Source organism: Strix aluco, chromosome Z, assembly GCF_031877795.1.
Source record: "Strix aluco isolate bStrAlu1 chromosome Z, bStrAlu1.hap1, whole genome shotgun sequence".
Lineage (NCBI taxonomy): Eukaryota > Metazoa > Chordata > Aves > Strigiformes > Strigidae > Strix > Strix aluco.
Window position 1 is genome coordinate 22,926,722 of NC_133971.1, and position 20,370 is coordinate 22,947,091.

At 41.3% G+C, this 20,370-nt stretch overlaps 1 protein-coding gene across 4 annotated transcripts in view; it reads right to left on the reverse strand.

Moving 5' to 3' along the window:
* ECPAS (Ecm29 proteasome adaptor and scaffold) overlaps positions 1–20,370 on the reverse strand; it is a 68,421-nt gene that overhangs the window by 39,875 nt on the left and 8,176 nt on the right. For 3 of the 4 annotated variants that reach the window (XM_074813706.1, XM_074813704.1, XM_074813703.1), the window contains 14 exons: positions 18,941–19,071; positions 11,972–12,088; positions 10,205–10,323; positions 8,853–9,005; positions 6,532–6,700; positions 5,870–6,009; positions 4,280–4,361; positions 3,900–4,019; positions 3,637–3,722; positions 3,292–3,370; positions 2,140–2,189; positions 1,518–1,584; positions 1,291–1,413; positions 46–149 (listed from right to left, as the gene is read on the reverse strand). In XM_074813706.1, the coding sequence (XP_074669807.1) occupies positions 46–149; positions 1,291–1,413; positions 1,518–1,584; positions 2,140–2,189; positions 3,292–3,370; positions 3,637–3,722; positions 3,900–4,019; positions 4,280–4,361; positions 5,870–6,009; positions 6,532–6,700; positions 8,853–9,005; positions 10,205–10,323; positions 11,972–12,088; positions 18,941–19,071 (1,540 nt within the window). Of the gene's footprint in view, positions 1–45; positions 150–1,290; positions 1,414–1,517; positions 1,585–2,139; positions 2,190–3,291; positions 3,371–3,636; positions 3,723–3,899; positions 4,020–4,279; positions 4,362–5,869; positions 6,010–6,531; positions 6,701–8,852; positions 9,006–10,204; positions 10,324–11,971; positions 12,089–18,940; positions 19,072–20,370 lie in introns of those variants that run through there. The other variant, XM_074813707.1, reaches the window with a different exon arrangement.

The following is a 20,370-nucleotide window of genomic DNA, read 5'->3' on the forward strand; positions in this document are numbered from 1 at the left end:
TGTATATATATATATGAAAATAACTTAAAAAGGAAAACAACTTACGGGTCTCCTGCAGCTAACAGGAGTAAGTATCTGGAAGGGATATGATCTGGAGGGAATACCGTGCTAGCAAATTTCACAGCCACTTGACGTACTTGAACTTCGGGCTTAAAGAGAAGAGACACAAACATATGGCTGAATTTTAAATGAACACACTAATGACCTGTACTCACCATTTGTAAATCATCAGTCATCTGTTTTGTCCTCTGGTACCAATATGAGTCAAGAGTTTAGACATTCTGAGACACTGTTCTTGCTAACTCTTCATATGGCCAGAGACAGGGAAAAGAAAAACTAGCTTCTCATATGTACACAAGTGGAGAATGAAAAGTTTAATTAAATAAATCCACATTTTGGGGAATCATAAATCATGGTTATCACTAACTCTTAGACATCTGAACTGCCTCATCCAGGCAGTTTCGAAATGAAGAATGACATACATCATCTATACACACAAAACAGAGCCACGCTTAGGAGGAGCACAGCCAGAGGTGGAAAAGAAACATTAGCTTAGGGTGGTCATTCTCTCTGCTGGGTTCAGATAATCTCCAAATGTTATTGCCTGGAGTCCTAGATCGCTTAAGCACCCAGGCAAAAGAGTCATCAGCATGAAAACAGTCTCCTACACAGTTACTAGTGCAATCACTAGAAACACATATACCTCCACAGTCATCCTGAGTACCCATGCAAACACAGATTATAGAAAAAACACTCTTTCTGAAAACCCAGACCTCTGAGGAATTCCGAACACAAACAACATAGTAAAGTAAGAGAGTCAGTGAAGTGTGTTTTCCTCTGGATCAGTGTCTCAAGGCTGAGTTCCTGGGGAGGTTCCCAGGTGCCTTATAATGTTAGACATCACACAGCACACTGAAATCCCCACTTAGCAGCGAATGATCCTTTCTACCAAACTCTTCTTTCACAAGGCACTGTCCTTGAAGCATCTACTTCTCAGAGTTTTCATAGGAGGAAACTATGAGAAACATACAGCGCAATCGCAACGGCTCTCTTTCTTTGCCAAGCAGAACACAAATAGAAAACTGCATTGTCACCCTTCTTGCAGTCACTGTACCATATTAAAAATATTTCATCTGAGCATACACACCCCCTCTTCTCCCAGACAGACCAATACATTCAGTAAGAAAAGGGAGACCTGTTCCAAAAGTATAAACAGGAAGTGTCAGGGAACAGGAAAACAATGAATAGCTCTTTTTTTAAGGGATTTAATTTTGACTCCACTGAAAATACCTTTATTAAATAAGAAGCTACAAGAGCTTCCATCAGGGTACGCTGGGCTCCTTCCAAGTTACTGTATGCTCCAACCATCATAGACAAGGCCTCCTGAATGGCAAGCCTAGTATCAGCATCTTCCTGCGGTACAAAAATGAGTTTTCACTTTACAGTGTGCAGGGACAAGAATTAAGCAAAACCAGCACAAAATATTAATGATTTCCCGAAGCCCTGTCAGTACCCACCTTGCATAAAGCTTCAAAAAACTGCTGTACCAGTGCTATATCCTTGGTAAAGAGCTGAGGCATTCGGCTGAAACAAGATATTTTAATTCATGAAGTTTTTGCTTTTTTAAATTGAAATGCTTCACATTTCATTGGTCTTCCCCTCATCCCACATTTTAGCTGTCAGAAAAAACAAAGCCAGCACAGAAAGTTTGCTCTATCTAACCCATTTCCACCACGGAGCCTCACACTCCCCTTTAACACAGTTTGGAAAGTGAGATAATCTATGGACAACCGCTTAGATCACCAGCATACCACTGTACATAACACTTGTCTAGCTTCATGCCCTCTGGTCTTTGCTGTACATTCCTTAAATTTATGTCTCTGGCAATCCGGAAAGTGGAACCATTTCTTAAATTCTGTGCATAATTCATGAGCTGCTATTAATCACTGCTAGAGAAGCTATCAGCTAAAAACGTATTTCTTTTTACACCTCTGAAGATGTCACAAGAAGAATGCTTTTCTCTGCACTGTACACTCAAGTGCAAAACTGGCAGGTGGCACAAAGCTTGCTGCTGATAAATTAACAGATTACTCTGGAAAAATTATGCAAGTCCCATTGCTTAAATGGTGCTTCAGTTACCTGGAGAGCTTTCCAACCGCTGAATATGCCATTGACAGCAATTTTGAATCCTTGAATGATAAAACAATAAATAAAATTCAGCAAAACCAGAAATACACAAAGGCCTATATTTTATAATTAAACATTTACTTTAAATCCTGTCTCCAAAGTGCTCAAACAAGCTTTCGTGGACAAGGAATCCTGGAACATAAAACAATCATATCCAAGAATAAAAGGATTACATAGGAACAGAGGGAGCATGCTTTTCCACAAGAAACAGAAAATTACAAATGGTGAGGAAATGCAAATCTCCCTTTTGGTCTCAGCTAATAACACTTTATTTCAAGAGGGACAGCTAAGGATATTCAGCAAGTACATGAAACAGTAGCAAAGGGACAGAAACCTTCCACTGGCCCTAAACAGCAGCTTTACACAAAGGAGCTGTTTGCACAATGGATACTGCAGATGACCAACGCAGCACGTTGGCTTACTTCCTCCTGAACGCTCCTTTCTCATGCCCTTTGCAATGGCAGGCGAGGCTCACGCGTTCAAACACTGACTCAGGCCAGAAGGTCACATCCAACAGTTCAAATGAGCAAGCAAGAGGATCAAGGCTGCAGAAGAGGTGGTCTGCAACATCAGCCCTTCTAACATACATGTAGGAATATCATGGGGAATTTGCCTTCTGAAATGGCACTGGAAAGACCTCTTCAGGCCAGACTGGCATTTGCAGTTCTGTTTGCAACACCCTTCCCCTAGCAATACCATCCCTGGGCACACAGGATGGAAGGTATTACAAGCAGGTGTATACACCTGCTTATCACAACGGGGTATATGACTGGACCTGAGGCCCCTGTGTGCTCCAGAGTAATGAGTAACAGCAGCTAGATGCTACTCTGGCCTCACTCTTTAGATTTTTATTATTTCCTGAGAATTTGTAAAGAGTGTCCAAGCACCTATCCATAGCTGGTAAACAAATAAAATACTCTTCCTGTATAGCCTTTTGAAGTATTTGCTTCTCTTCCAACAAAATTTCTTAAAAAATATCCTTCAATAGCCATCTCAGGCAACTACAAAAAAGGGATTTATCGATTTCCATCATAAAGGTATTCGTCTTTTGCATATATTCATATGAAGAATTATAGCTCTATAGTAAAGAACCTTTCATCTTACCTCTTTGTATTCATTGATCAGCTTTGTAAGTCCATTTAAAAGCATTGGGCCTAATGGCTTTATTTTACTTTCTGGACAACTGCAATTAGAGACACCAACAAAGAAAATATTATCCTTTGCATTCCTTAAAAGTACCTTCTCTCAGTATCACTTTTTCTCCACTTTGTTAAACTGAGAAGTCACAGCTTAATGTGTGCAAGCATACTCACACACAGATTTCAGGATTAAGGAAAAAACCCCGTTTTAGTACCCCTTCTTTGCCCTTAGTTCAGTTATATATTTAGTAAACAGAGTGGCTTCTAGGCAAATAGCTAAAAAACATTGTGCTCACTCTGAATTACTTACATGATACAAATATGATGCACAAACTGCAAGGACAGACTTCTCAGTTTTGCGTTTGTGTTTGCACCAAAGAGTCCGTCATAAACCACCTGGCCAAAAGGAATAAAGAGCAGATCAGAGAGTGCCTGGCTTCAATTTCAAAGGTTTTCTAATTCCCCTTCTTCTTTAAATACTGTCATCAGTAACACTGCTTCCCTCCTCTAAGTATTGGAGGAGCTGTGTTATCAAGCTCATTAGGAAGAGCAGCTTTGGAACATAAGCATTACCTGAATGTTAGCTGGGAACGTTTCTGCAGCTTGCCTGGATCGCAGAAGATGAGGAACTATCTTTAATTTAACACGGGTGCTGACTGACTCTCGTTTCATTTCTGGTTTCAGAACGGATCCCTGTCAGGAACAGAGTTGATATAATATAGAGTATCTTTGGACAGCAGTACTTTTAAGTTAGCTAAATTACCTTCTACCGCAAACCAGAACACACTGGGACAGAGAAAAACATACTGAATAACAAAAACCTTCAGTACAAGCAGAGATCAAAGGCAGTGATAGATTTAAGAAATATATATGTGTCTTCGAAATAAAATAAGGCAACTAAAATTACAGCTTCAGAAGCTAAGCACGTATGCAACTCTGAAGGCAAATCTTACCTCCTTGGTCTTTAGTGGTATATCCCCAAGATACACTTTATACATTTTGTTGATGATAGCAGGATTGTTCCAGTCAATTAAACTAAATAAAAAAACACATTGAACACCAACATGTTATGATTCTGACCTTTGATTACTTTTTAAAATGTGTTTTACAGCTTTTCACATCATATTCATATTCTTCTCAGAGTTTTAACAGATCTAGTTTGAATTCTAATCACTCCTCCCACATCCACATAATATATAATCACAAAGAATGTGAAGTGATTACAAATTTCACCTATAAATTCTGACACTATAATTCCAAATAAATTGTGAGAAACCTACCTGATCCATTCTCTCCCACTGAAACAAAACATATAAACCATGCTAGTCTATCGATTGAATACAGAATAGTCATCCGTTAACAAACTTCTCCACATTCTTCAAACTCAGTGCTTTGACATTTTCAATAGAGAAGAGGGTAATTTTTAATTCTAGGACTATTTCATCTTGGTCGCAAACAAACCTGTGTGCCCATGATAACCATCTAATGCTAGCAAATGATGAGACTGTTTGGAACACACACATAACCAAAACACACCCCACAGAAAAGCAAAAGTTAAGCATGCATGCTTCAAAAATGTGGGGAGAGAACCATCTCTTTCAGTAAAGCAAAGTACAAACAAGTGAGCTGTAAACTAACATATATTTCTCATAAAAGACATTCAACATCGCATATTAACATGCATTTTGTCCACACATGTATTTTCCTCTGCAAGCAAAGAATACCAACACAAAGGGGAAGATCAGACAAGCAGCAAAGGAGAGACTGCCTTCCTTAACCAGGCTGTTGTCACTTACTACAATCATCTCCTCTGCTACGATTGCGGCACATGAATAGACTTGAATGGTGAAGGTTTCACACTGCATATTCAACTCGAAGTTAAATAGTCCTAAACTTCTAGTAATACAGAAGCCACCTACACATTTCAAAGGCAGGCCTCTCTCCCTCCAAATCTCCTACATGAGCCACCAAACCTCGCACAATCAGTGACTCAGCAAATAGTACCAACAGCAATTACTCTGGCCTCTCCACGGTTAAGACAGAAGCATTGTCTTTAGGTGATGAAAGGTGAAGTAGAGCAAAGGCTTTAATAATGCAGAGAACAGTGGCTGCCAAACTCCCCCACTTCACAATAACAGTCTCTTTACTTGCTTAATAAATTAAATGAAAGTATACTTTTCTGGGAAAAACAATATAGACAAGTTGACAAGTTGCAAATCACTTACTTATTGACCATGGCCTTATTGACCATCGATAATTCACAGAGGGCAATTTGGAAACAAAGGAGTAAGAAAATGGCTCAGAAGCAATACCAAAGATGATTGAAAACAGACAGCTAAACCAGTCAGCTCCGGACCCAAATGATGTTCCCAGCTGCAAGACTGTGATCCCAGCCCTGTGTGAATACACAGCAGCTTTGCAGGTATGCAGGGGACTGCAGCCTTCCTCCTTTCAGAGCACAGTCTCTCTGCAGCACTACATTAATTGCTGCTAGCTTTGTTAGGAACACTAGTGCCATCTTTTCCAAACATCCAAACTTGTACCTTTGTTTGCTCTTTAGTTCAAGGTCTGCTGCAGTGGCAACACTGTGTCTTGTATCACTGGAGGCTACAACCAGGTGTATAACAGCTTCAAGTTCTGGCACTTGCTCAGCTTCAATGAACTTCACTATCCCCAGCTTACACTGTTCAACATTGGGGAAAGCAGAGGCAGTGTTATTGACAAGAAAGCATATGTTACAATAACTGTAGCAGTTCAGCTGTCTGAAATAATGGCTTCTGCTCACTATGGAGAAGTTCCCATGCTCTCCATCTCTTTAGTAGCACCCTCCTCTTGCCTCCTGTCAAAGCAGCCACCTGTGGCAAAGTATCAGCATTACAATTAGGGATATTCTGATACTTCTCTGCTACAAGGGAATGCTTCATCAACATTAAGAGTTTTGCAACCTTACTATCTTCAGGAGGAAAAAGAGTAGGCTACCCTTGTGGTTGCTTCCTAACCAGCTCTGACAACTGCTGGCACCTCCCACCCCATCTCACCCTTGCAAGTTCCTTAAACCATCATGTGAAGCCCCTCAACAAATTCCCTCAGGGCAACTAAAGACCTGGTCAGAATTAGTTATGTATTTTCCCTCCGGCCCTCTGTCTGTAGCTGTCCCTGTTACCACTCTCAGTTCACAGCGGACCAGCCTCGCAGCTGCAAGTACCTGTTCCAGCAGCTCTGGTGTCCATGGGCTATCTCCAATTATCCTTTTGGCTGCATAAAAGCTCATCCCTGGAGGCGGCTGAGGAATTCCAGGACCTCCCACACTACTGGATGAAGAGCCCTGGGCTGAGGGCATGTTTTGTCGACTCTGAGATTCATTCAATACAAACCTAAAAAGTGGGAAAGGATTTTCATTAGAGGCTTTAACAACCCACATTGCCAGATGAATTAGACGCTGGAACAGAGGAATAAACATAACCTGTTCATCTTCATGTATTCTTCTTTAATTAATCCCATGACTGTGACATAATACAATTTTGCTCAGTTGAGACTCAGCTACCAGCTATGCCAATTATAATTGAATACAAACCTCAGGAAAGAGAAGGGCCCACTGACATTTCTGAAAACAGTTATCTCAGGTTAAGAACAAGAAAGAATGATCTCTTTAGTATTAGAAGTGAATACTCAGAGAGTACTACATTCAGGAAATTTGTACTAAAAGCTTTTAACATTTGTATGATTTCTACGAAAAATGCAAACCTAACAAAGGAAATAATGAAGCATATGCAACACGATGAAGTGGCAGGAAACAAGTCCTTGATATAAAAAATAAGTAAGATAATGTATTGGAAAATGACAGTTTTAGTGCTGGGCAGGGAAGGAAAGCAAAAAATCATGAAGGTGAAGTTTACAGATCTTAGTCTTTTTGAAGACTGGCTAGTCTAGCTGCCCTGTGTGTACCTCCATACTCTCACAAAAGCCATTCCACCTCTCCCTATATCCTTGGAAGTGGGTCAACACATGAAGGCATCAAAACTGTAGTGCAGAGACCCACAAGAATTATTTTGCTCCAGACAGCCATAATCTTAGTTCAGCACACAGGCAACAAAAGGAAGTAAACAGTCTTAACAAGAAGGATAAACATTCATCCCAAGTCTCATTACTTAAAACTTTAAACACTGGAACTTGAATATGAGCTTTAAGCCCTACAGTTAGGCTTTCTGATTGTTTTACTGAATGCAGACTGGCAAGGCTAATTCACAACTGGGCAATGAAAAAGCAAGTTCTACCAGGCATAAATTAGCTGTAAACAGCTGCAAACAGTCTCACCGCAGGGAGCAAGACTTTTGAGACAGACATCCAAAGCCACAGGCTAGCTGAAGACACTCTCTGAGAACCTTCTGGAAAGAAAATGAAACCTTCACCCTTACCCTCGTGGTCTGAGTATTTAAAAATTGTCATGCTTGGCCGAAGTACAAAAGCACAGAAGGAAGTGAAATCTCACTGCAAAGCCCAAGGACTTCATCTGCTGAAGCTACAGCCACAGCAAGTGTGGGGGTGAAGCTAAGACCATAAACCTGGGCAAACTGAAGAGTGTGAGCTGTGAACAGAGGAGCAGGCTAGGCATTTTAATCTATAAGATGCAAGACTCTACACACTCAAATGGTAAGGAAATGGCCCTCAAAACATCTCACGGGAGCATGGTCTCCAGCAAAGCTACATGGAGAAACATCACATGCTCACTGTTTTAAAAGTCATGCCTTTACGTTAATCCACTTGGGTGAGCAAGAGTTAGGTACTGAGAAAAATCCTATGGGAATCAAAGAACTGTCAGAAAAAATAAATGTATTCTGCTGTTAAAATTATTTTCATATTCTTTCAATGCAAAAGCTCCCCTAGCAATATAAAGACACTAAAAAAATTAGTGGAAAATAGATTTTGAGAAAGTATTGATTTTAGACATCAGAAGATTCCTAAAAAGCAGTGATCAGTAAATTCAAGTAGCTCTGTAAAAATCACTCTTGCTGTCAGAAACAGTGCTCACACCAAGACACACCATTACAGTTAAAACATTTTTGATCAGGAGACAGATGAAAGACAAATCTTGTTATTAAATGTTCAATTCTGGAAAGCACAAGTTTTCAGAGATTACACTTGCTTATGACCTTGGAGGAATAAGCCTTAAAACTCAACTGCAGGAAGATGAGCACGTATTTTGATCTGGCTTCTATTTTAAAGGTTTAGTTATTTAACAGATAGCTCACGTCTCATAGCTTCAGTTTGATTCCAAAAGAGGTCAAGGACAGAACAGCATAACACCTAATTAAGCAGAAAAAAGATCTTTTGTTAAATAAGGAAGATGGTGATCCCATTCTTAAAATTAGGAACACGCTTGGCATCTTACTGAAACATATAACTGGATTCATTTGAGCTAGGAAGTAACAGCATATTTTAAATGAGTTTCCAAGGGTGCAGTTTGTAATGTTTCATACATGAAGAACACACCAATATCAGAGAAGACTGGTATCAACTCTCACTTACCCATAAGGCATAAGAAGAACATCCAACATAAAGTCCAAAAGCAGCTGTACAGTCTTTGGTTTTTCAGCAAGATTAAATGGAGAAGCTGCTGCTTTCAGTGGTTCAGCAGGGTATTTCATGTGAAAAAGGGTTGGTATTAGAAGATGCATTAGGCTGAAAAACAATTACATTTACTGCAACCATTTAAAAGAAAACACACCTGTTTATTCTTAACATTCAAGAGAGAAACCTTTAACAACAAACCTGGTCCTTAATAGCAAAAAAAAATCTTAACAAAAGCTAAACTGATTCACAATCCAGTGGCCTCTATTTGTCACCTGATGTACTTAAAAACGGAAGGCAGAAGACAAATTAGCACTTGCACTTAGAACATATATGTCTGTGGGCAGGCACACACACACATCTAGAGAAATAAAGTCACTGCCTTTGTCCAGACTTTCAATGTATTGTAATTATGCCACAAAATACAGTCTAGGATTGTCTCATCCGTAAGAAATTTGAAGTTTTAAATCTGAGTCTGCCTAGAGCAGAACTTGATCAACACTCTTCAGCTTCACCAAAGAGTGCACACTAATACATTGGTTACATACCAGTGTAGACAGATTTCTCAAAGCTCTCTTCACTCATGAAGTTGCTTTTTGGACAGGGCAAAACCATGGTCCCAGAAGTATTTTCACACTCATCTCATGAGCAGAAGCAAGATTTTACTGCAAGACCTTTCAGTAAGGTCATTTTTAAAATACCTTTACACTGTCACAGTGATGTAGAGTGAATGAAGATAAGATTTTAATGTCATTTTCCAGTGCCAGCATGGTAGAAACCCATCTCAATGTAAACAAAAAGCAGGTCCATAATTAACAGTTTTCTAGAAGTTCTTAATACACAGCAGTTTCCACCTCCTGCGTTTTTTTTTTTATTTATTACAACTTAGTGTTTCACGTGAATAGGAATTTTGGTTATCTCACAATTTAGAGTGACCAATTCAAGACATTTACTGCTGTTCCCGTTGCTGGACAGAGGCTATTTACTGAAGGTCTGGCAACCTGTAACCAGCCTGGAAACCAGAATTTGATGAAGATGGATGGGGGATATGGGCAGGCATATCCATTCTAACACAGGCCTCTTAGCATACAGGGAGTCTCCTGCTGCAGATCCTGTATATCATTACAGCATTAGACTATATGAATTCTTTGTACCACCCAAACTACTGAATTGCTGATCCATACTGTACAAGCCAAGAACATCCTAAGCAATCAGGATGTCACCAAGGAAAAAAATCATTTAACAACTGATACAAATTATTTTACTAAAATAACATCAACAGAATTTACTCCAAGAATAAGTAGCTATACCTGTCTTGCTGTGGTTGAGGTTTCCCTTCCATTGCAGTAAGAAGAGTTGGAGCCAATTCACACTGTTTTTCCACAGGCAAACGGGGGTATCCCATCTTAACATAAATGATGGTAAAATTCTAAAGGAGTAGAAAATGCACACAGTATTGCAACAGTGCAAAAGAAATACCTGCTCTTTAAACTCTTCTTGTGAGTTGTGTTACATAATTGGGTATTGGAAACAGCATGTTTTGGAAGACCAGTTTCTTAATTCTAAGGCTCATCAGACTGACAGCTATTAAAGGGGAGGCTCAGCAAGACCTACTCAGAAAGGGTTTTCTGAGTAGGTCTTGCTGAGCCTCCACTTTAAAAGGAAGAAAACAACAACCCAAAAAAACCCTCTCTAGCTTCTCTTATCCACTGCCAATTTCAACAAAAGCAGCTTTATCTGAGCCACAGCTTCAAGGAAAGAAAATGTAATGTTCTCTTTTACCTATTTCTGAAATAAAATAGAAAACAATATTGAATAAATACAAAGTCAGCAGCACAGCCAAGGTTTCTCTTGAATATATTTCTAAATCATCAGAATTAAAAAGCTGCAAATGTAATCCAAACAGAACCCAGTGACAGGACAGCACAGCAGAGCAATACTGAATAGTGAACTAACTAATAGTGATCTAACTACTATCCTGTTGATCCAAATCCAGCCAAGAACTGTCCGGATAAGAGTCATGTGTTCAATGACCTGGTTGAAAGAAGTGTTGAACTGGGAAGCATTACACTTCTTTGTAGATGGCACTTGTTAAAATTTTATCAAGCCTCACGGCACAAAACGACATGTATCACTCAGATCCATGAATGAAAACAGATTTTTGACATGTCCAGCCAAAAGCAGAGTTTATGTCAAGTTTGTCTTCAAACAAGATGATTTTGTTACTGCTCTACAGAACACATGCACTCTAGAAGCCCCTGGCCATTTCTAAAAGGTGAACTCTGGATAATCCCACTTGATTGAAGACAATCTGAGATTACTTCTATGTTATTGCTGTTTAAAGTCTAAATATTTCTCCAACAGTTTGTAAGACACTACGTTTTCCATTTATGCTACATAAGACTGAATAGTCAAATGAGAAGGACAGAAAGTTTCCCTCTGATTTTATCACTTTTTTTCATTATGGTGATTTGCAAGAGATCTACCACAGTTGAAATGAAAATTATCTTCATAGTTTCACAAAAACATTTTTAAGCTACTTTCACTTTTTAAACTACATTGAATGAAACCTTCGAGTAAAGTTTCCCCATCTGTAAAATTAGTTTTTTGTCATCTTTTCTTGCTCAGCTAAGGTCCTGGCCCTAAAAACACATAAAACAGGGTTGTCACGTGTTCAGAGAAATACAGATTTTTTAAGTAAGACTCTGATCCTGCATGATGTTTCAAGATCCCGACCCTGCACGTATCAGGATAAGGATTGGTAGCTGCTTGCAAAATGGTGCTTCTAACAATGACTAGATCCTCTACAATACAAGCAATGACAATTCATGCATTCATGAAATATCAAGAGTAATTATCAGTAATTTGAAGAGAATCAAGTGTAGCTCCTTTATGAAACTAAGTTTCACCCACACCAGGCTATAGAGTTTAGTTTAAAAACAAAATCTTAAAACATCAACCTCATGACAATAACATACTTGCTAGAAAAACCAACAGAGCTAAATACAGGAGCTTTAAAGAATATTCTGCTTGTTACAAGTAAATCACCAACTATTCTTGGAAGAACAGGCACTTACAGTGACAAAAGACACTGCAGAAGGATCTTGATACTGAACTAGCAATGTCTCTACTGGAAGCTGAATTTTTGGACGACTTTTGATGCGCTTATTCAGATGAACCAGCAGCTCCATGACCTGACAGGAAGAAAACAAAAAACTTGAAAGAACCATCACTAATGTTACTACTTTGGACTCCACACATCATCCTTAGTCCACGAGGCAGGCCTGCTACAAACAAATCAGGCCTGAGCTTCCTGATCATTTAATCTCTAAGAAAATGACAGCAATCATTCATTGTGTTATCCTGAAACCACTCTGACATGTCTCAAGTCACTGTTAAGACAAACACATAAAAAGTTTGAATCCATGCCACAATCAGTAACTTCCATCAACAGAAGTGTCAGGAATAAATGATTACTGAGGATGACCAATTCTTTCTACATGGTTACTATCCCTCAAAACGGAGCCTGGCTTTGAAATCTGCATTGCTGCTCTATCTTGTGGTTATAGAGTAACTCCCTGACACAGAACAAAGAAAACAATAAAAAACCCCCCACCCATATTAAAGTTATCAAATAAGTGTATGAAAACTGTGTTTGGAGTGGAACAATACGGAACTGAAATCCTTCAGGCAAGAGCAGAAGTCAACAAAAGTCAGGCAAGAGCAATGTGCAGTACTGCTCTGAGCAGGCAGAGCCCCAGCAGCAACGCCAGTGGGGCCAGGCAGCAGCTCTGGGGGGATGGCCTGGTGGACAGCAAGTTGAGCAGGGGCCAGAGTGCACTGAAACAAGAGAAGTGCAGAGTGGTACTTTCTCACAATGAGGACTCTCAAGGAGTGAGGCAGGGGCCCAGAGGGTTTGTGCAGTCTATATCCTCCGAGGTATTTCAAGACCCATCTCAGTAAAACCTTCAGCTTGGTCTGAGCTTGTAATGGACTGTGTTAAGGAGGAGGTTTCTCTGGAGACCTTCAGAGGGCCCCTCCAAGCTGAATTATCCCATGATTCTACAGTCCCATGAAGTAGTTTCTTAGCACAGCATCAGCAAAGTGTCACTTGTAAATCCACTAAATGAGATACTGTAACTGAATGAAGGAACTTGAAAAACTACAGACAATTTCCACTCTGAAAAAATAGGTTCTGAAAAAGTACACTGAACATCTGCATCTTGCTTACAAACCCTACCAGATTCTCAAGCAAGGTGGTGCAAAAATATAAGTGACATTAAATGGAATCAGCTCAGCTCCAGTAAAATCAGACAGAGCCAGTCCTAGATTCATGTTGACTTCAAGCAATTCAAGTCAAAAAGACATGGTGGGCACGCTGTTCTGTGTTTTTGATTGCTCATGACCTTGGTCATAGTATGCTGAAAAAGCAGCTAAATTGCTGTCACTAAAGTTTGTCATGGAAAATGCAGAACCTATGCTTGCTGAGCTGCCTATGAGCTAAAACATCATCTTTGCATCCACTCCATGACCAGGTATCAAACAAGGAAAAACATTAGGAAAAAATTTTTCACAGAAAGAGTGGTCAGACAGTGGAATAGGCTGCCCAGGGAGGTGGTGGAGTCACCATCCCTGGATGTGTTTAAGGGTCGTTTAGATGAGATGCTGGGGGATACGGTGTAGGGGAGAACTTTGTAGAGTAGGGCTGATGGTTGGACTCGATGATCCCGAGGGTCTTTTCCAACCTGAATGATTCTATGATTTATGAAAATAATGCCCAGATATAATCCCAAGAAACTTGCATAGCTGACCACAAGCATGTGATTGAGACCAGAGATAAGCTGACAAACTAAGTAATGCTGACAGCTATCAGATTTTGCTGCTGCAAAATTATTGTAATAGCAGTCACAAATTCCCATTATTTTAGAGAGGACAAAAAATGTCTGCACACATTTTTTTGTGAAGGAAGAAAAACATATGACTCTAACAGTTTGAGGAACCTGTTCAGATTATCCATGGTGGACATTGAAAAAAGATGTGGCTGGATTTGGGTATGCGTGAGGGTTTATCTCATGTCCTGCTTCTCTAATCATTAATATCAAATCAGTGCACTAAGGACCTCATCCAGCAGTACTCATCTGACCGGAATCAGACAATGTCTGCACTTCAGAGTATGACTGCTTCTTATGTTTTTTGCTGGCTTCACATGGGCTGCATCAAGTGATACAGTATCCAGTCTGGCACAACTGCTGACGGTGCATCAATACTTCCTGGAGCACATCTGAAGCAGCAGAGTGAATTTACCCTGGATTAGTTCCTTGTGTGACACTGCTAGGATAATTGATTTGGCAGAAGACATCCTAGAGTTGAATTTAACTCATCTGTCAAACCACGGCCTGAAGAGGGACTACCTGTTCAGAGTAAATGGATTAAGAAGGTATAGGCATTGCAAGCTTATCAACATAGCTAGACTACATTCTAGGTCCGAAAATGTATGAGGACACTGAGTTCAGATTACTGAATGTTGCAGTAATACTGACCTGTCAGTCATAAAATTAAGGGCAGGGATAAGACCAACAGAGCAGTATGTTAAGGCAGCAGGAAGGAAAAGTAGAATTTTAATTTCTCCTTTCCATTCTAGCACTACAAGCTTGAGGAGAAAGTTAGTCTGGGGAGTGCGAGTAAAATTAAGAGTGTAGTCAACCCATCTGGTGTATTGAATGAATTACACTGTGCTTCTAAAGTTGGGTGAAAGGAAGTCCTTGAACAACTGTACTGCTCTACACTTCAGCAGCATACTGGCAACACACAGATGTTCTTTTTTGCTCATATACCTACACTATCAAAAGCTACACCGTCAATTCAATTAAAATGGTGTAAGTTTTCAAACCACAATTAACTATGGAGACTTTTTGTTGTTGGTGATGGGGGGTTTTTTAACCACTACAGTACCTGCAGGAGACAGACGTGACATGGGATAACAGAGTTTTGTCGTTGCCTATAGTCACTCACTGGGTGAATAAAGAGCTTGTCCTCCTCTTTCCATTCTATTTCATCTACTTTATTTGATTAGCTTTCCAATCATCTGAGTGCTCACGTAAAAAAAGCATATGCTTTTCTTTTACTTACATTGCCTTAACATGATTTTGAGGCTTGAGCTGAACAATAGGCACATTCTTTGCTGCCCACCAGGCAAAATTAGCACTGGAAAGCTAGGTATTTGTGTTTAAGAGTCATTAGCATTTGAAAATGCATCAGGCTTCTTAAGACATTTTCCCAGAACGTTAATGGCAAAGTAAGAACAAGTAGAAGATTGAAAAGCTGAGTTCTGATGTAAGTAACAGAAAAGGGCAATGTGGACGCTGAACAGATTTACGTGCACGCTATACACTCCAGAGCAAATTTTCACCGATGTTCATTAGTTAAAACCTGACAATCTTCCTCTCCCTCCCCTCTGTCTGAGAGTCAGTTTCCCTTCACTGATAAGGCAAGAGCAGAATTCAGGGTAATTTCCTTGACTGCAATGAATTTGACAAATACCAAGAAGTACAGGGAAGTGCTATAATTGCTTATAATATTATCATCATCTTGTACAGATAAAAATCAATAGTTTAAACACATAGAAAGCAGAAGAAGAAACAAGTTTTATTTCATTATTCATTCTAACACAAGAACTACAATAAGTAAGAATGGTGTGTGATTTTGAGAGGCCTCTTAAAATTAAGTTTTCAAAGGAGTAGTCCTTCCCCTTTCCTGAATCTCACAACACTCCCAAAAATAGAGACAACATATTTCAGTTCATGGAAAAATTATCATATAAGAACACCCTAAAGAAATTTCACTAGGTAGTTGATGCCTTTCTTCACAGCTTCAAGTGCACAGATATTCAGAAGAACCCTCCATCTGAGCTGGAGTATCTGTCCTTCCGCACAGCGGAACAGCTTCACATCTACGGATCCACTTTCATGTAATCGCTGCCAGGACCATGTTTTAGAATCACAAAATGGTTTGAGTTGGAAAGGGCCTTAAAGATCATCTAGTTCCAACCCCCCTGTCACGGGCAGGGACACCTTCCACTAGACCAGGTTGCTCAAACCCCCGTCCAACCTGGCCTTGAACACTGCCAGGGAGGGGGCAGCCAGAGCCTCTCTGGGCATCCACAGCTTCTCTGGTTTTGTGCAGAACTTTTAGAGAAATCTCTGTTCTAGCTACTTGCAGGTTCCAAAATCTACTCACAAACCTACTGAAGGCATGACAATTTCCCTATTTCTACAAGACAAAGAGGGGATTATAAAAAGCTTCTTTTCCTCCACCACCACCCTCCAAGACTGCACTCTGTTCAGAAAGGTTCTGGTCCACCTCTACCACCAGGCAGCTCCTTCTGATCAACAGTTGCAGGGACAAGAATTCATCCCTTGCTTTCTGATCCGCTGCTCAAATCTCATATTCAGCTGTTGCTGCCCCATTTGCCTCTTATGGTCACATCCTGGCAAAACAGGAAACACAAGCAGGTGTTCCTCTGCCAGAACCCAGACCAGGTCAGATCTCTTCTGCCCTTAACAATAGGTTTAGCAATCACTTCTGTCATGGTTTGAGCCCAGAGGGCAACTGAGCACCACACAGCTGCTCACTCACCCACTCCCCCTCAAGAATAGGAAGGAGAAAATAAAGCAAAAGGCTCGGGATCGAGGGAAGGATAGAGGGGGGTGGCTCACCCATTCTGGTCATGGGCAAAAGACAGACTCATTAGGGGAAGAAAAAGAACATCAGTTTAATTCAAACACTAACGACAACACTTAACAGACAGAGTAGGACAGTGAAAAGCATTACCACATCTTAAAAACACCTTCCCCCCACCCCTCCCTTCTTCCTGGGCTCAGTTTCACTCTGGATCTCTCTACTTCCCCCCTACTCAGCAGCACAGGGGGCAGGGAATGGGGGAGGGGGATGCGGTCAGTCCTGCAGCTCCTTCCTCCTCAGGGGGAGGACTCCTCACACTCTTCGCCTGCTCCAGCATGGAGGAGCTCACAGGAGACAGTCCTCCACAAACTTTCTTCAACGCAAGTTCTTCCCATGGGCTACAACTCTTCCTGAGATGCTCCAGCATGGGTCACCCCCGTGTGTTGCAGTCCTCTGAGCGTCAAACTACAACAATGAGGGTTTCTTCCCTCAGAGTCCCGGCCTTCTTCGGGCACAGCCACCTGCTCCAGCATGGGGTTCTTCACGGGCTGCAGGTTGGCATCTGCTCCACTGTGGACCTCTCACCAGAGGATACAGGGTGGGGACGTCTCTGCTCTGTCACACTTCCCCTGCTTCCTCTTCTTTTCTTCCCTGTGTTCACATAGGCATCCCCCTCTTTGGTGTTCGCATAGATGTCCTCCTCACAACTCCTGCTTGCACCTCCAACTCCTCCTCCCAGGTTCCCCTTCTGAAATACATTATCACAGAGGTGCAGCCACCATCGCTAATTGGCTGGGCCTTGGCCAAAGGTGGGTCCGACCTGGAGCCAGGGGAGCTTCAAGAAGCTTCTCACAGGGGCCACCGCTATAGCCCCCTCCCCTGCTACCAAAAACCCTGCCACACACACAAACAAACCCAGCACACCCTCATGCAATCCCACAACTACTATTGCACAAGAACTGTGCAAGCACATAGGCCTGGGAAAAAACCCCTGCAAGTAAACAAGAGCTCAGCCCTCTGCTACAGAAGACAGCTACACCACTGCATTCCTTCATGCTCATATTAAATTCCATCTTCAACACTGTTTGGTCCTTGCCTGGCCACAGGAATAAGGGGAATGACCAGTACATGGTGTCAGCGAACTAGGGCTGGGCCCAGCAGCCCAGCAGAGGGGAGGCTGCCACAGCTCCATGCCCGCAGATCCAGCCAGGAGAGGCACACATTCACAAGTGGGCTTCACCCCTGGAGACCCACACTCACTCCTTCCCAAATCACCTAGATCCATCCTTTTTCCTGCCTTTGGTTCCTCCACTAAACATGCCATTGGAAGCTTGTGCAACCCCAGAATGCTCTTTCCCTGCATCCCACTGTGTCCACTACCCCTAAGTAGCACCCTCTCAGTCCAAAAGGTATTCTGGCATTGACTCATCTTGATGGGTTTCATGCCTGGACAGTGGGACTAAGGGTCTCCTGAGAGAGCCCTGGGATGGACCTGGACAGGGTGTCCCTTCCTCTCAGTCCTTAACTTGCATTCCGGCCTGACACGGTGACTCTGTGTTTCCCTGGGCTTGTAGAGATGGGCCTCTGATGCACTGATGGCTCTTATGACAGACCTGGGAGCAGCTAGGGTAGGAGGTTACACAGGTTTCTGCACTTGCTATTGTGTCTCTGTGCTCCCTTGCAGGTGTGCAGATGAGCTTTTATCCTATAACCTAATATAGGGAACTGAATTCCCCAGGTACATATTAAATTCCAGCTCCAAAACTGCTTGGTCCTTGCTCCTACACCTGTAACCAGGCAAGGACCAAACAGTTTTGGAGGTGGAATTTAATATGCACCTGAATGCATCCTGTGATAAAGCTGCCTTGTATACCAGGGAACTGAATTCCTTCAGATAGATATCAAATTCTATCTTCAAAATTGTTTGGTCCTTGCTCCTATTCCTGTTATCAGGCAAGTGAACTACATCAATGAGTATGTCTTCATGGTCTTTGGCACGCAGAAGCAAGCTTGCTCCATGTGTGTCACAAGTTGGGTGGATGCACAACAGTCCTAACCTGGAAGCCATGGCAACTGCCTCTACGGCAGTAAGTCTTGATCTCAGGCTAACTCATAGCTAGCTGGCCTCAAGCAGCAACAAATGGAGCCACCACTCATCTGCAAAAGCCACACATCTGCAAAAGCCCTTGCTGATACAAGCAATGACTCTCTTCTTCAAGCCCTAACAGCTGTAATAAACCCAGGCTCAGGACAACTTTTCCTCAAAGAGTAAATTTCTCCACAGTATATCCAAGTATAGTAAATCATGATACATTTCATTCTCCCTGATTAGGACAACATACCATTATGGTAAATCGTACTCTTACCTTTTTACGAACTCCTTCCTGTGTGCTGGACAGCTTGAGGAGAACAGGGGGTAGGAATTTAGAAATAATGTTCTGTAACTGCTCATCTGTTTCTGCATGGCCAAGACGCAAGAACACACGTTCAAGTTGATCTGCAGTTAAGTTAAAAAAAAAAAAAAAAAGAAAGAAAAGAGATAAACTGGTTGAAACTCAAAATTGCTGCAGCAAGAAAACAACTTTTTCTGAACATCCCCTAGTGTGCTTGTAAGAAATGCTCCACACAATTCTTGTACATCTCAACAGCACTCAGCACAGACCCATCTTGTATTTTTAACACCAACTGAACAAACTGCTGATGTCAGAAACCAGCCTGATTACTCCCAGTACTAGCTCTACAACTACATGGAGACCACTCCTATCAAAGACAGAAGCAATTAAGATTTCCTTTACTTCATGCTGCGTTGCAAATAGAGGCTAGAACATCTTCAAAGGTGAAACGGAAGGTTAGAATCTCAAGTCATTCCCTGCCCTTTCTGCTTTGACAGCAAAGGTGTGCAGCTGTGGGACTGCTAACTTCAGAAAATATGCTTTCTGTCTTCTGCATTCAGACCATGATGTTCAGTATCTCCACTAGTTAATCAGAGAGCAAAAAGATCTGGCCAATTCTTGTTATTATTCCGGTAAAACCTAGAGTTCTGGTCATGCACAGGGACTCCATTGTTGTAGACATTGTGCAAACAAAACAAAAACATCAAGCACGTACAACAGAACCTAAGACCAATTACAGTTAGCATTGCAGAAAAGAAAGTCTGGGCAAAGCACAACTTATAAGCTTGGGGCCAGTCACACCATGGTAGTTGCGTACAAATAAATAGGCTGCACACCTGAAAGCACAAGAAACAAGCTGCAAAGTGAAAAACAAGTTCTTTGAAAGCTTGAGACTATTGTTCCAGGGTAAATTTGATATGCAAGAGAATATTCAAAGGACATCTTGACACAGGCTAACCTGTTCTACCCACGACGTTCTGTTAAGCCACTTAGGTCTTCCAGAAAATCTTTACAAAGCTGTACAAATGTTGACTGAACTGCTTACTGCTTTGTTAAAATTTGTTGATCTTTTTTCCAAAGGACAGCATTATCATCAATAGGAATAAGATTGCAATCCTGAAACACAGGACATCTTGCTGTAATTTAAAACACAAAGCTTCTGTTATCAGTCTACGAAGCTGCTGGAGTGTTGTAACAAATTCACCTTCCTCTAGCCAGCAGGTCTCCTCCTCAAACCCAGGAAAGAACACAAAAAAAATGTTTTTTAACATCTGCAAAGAGGTAGAAGTTGCAACTCCTACAAGATCAAGAGAATAGGGCCGTGGGTGGGGGGGAAGCAGTAACATCTGTGTTCTCAGTGAGCAGAAGATCATTTCAAGGAAACAGATGAGACCCAAATCATC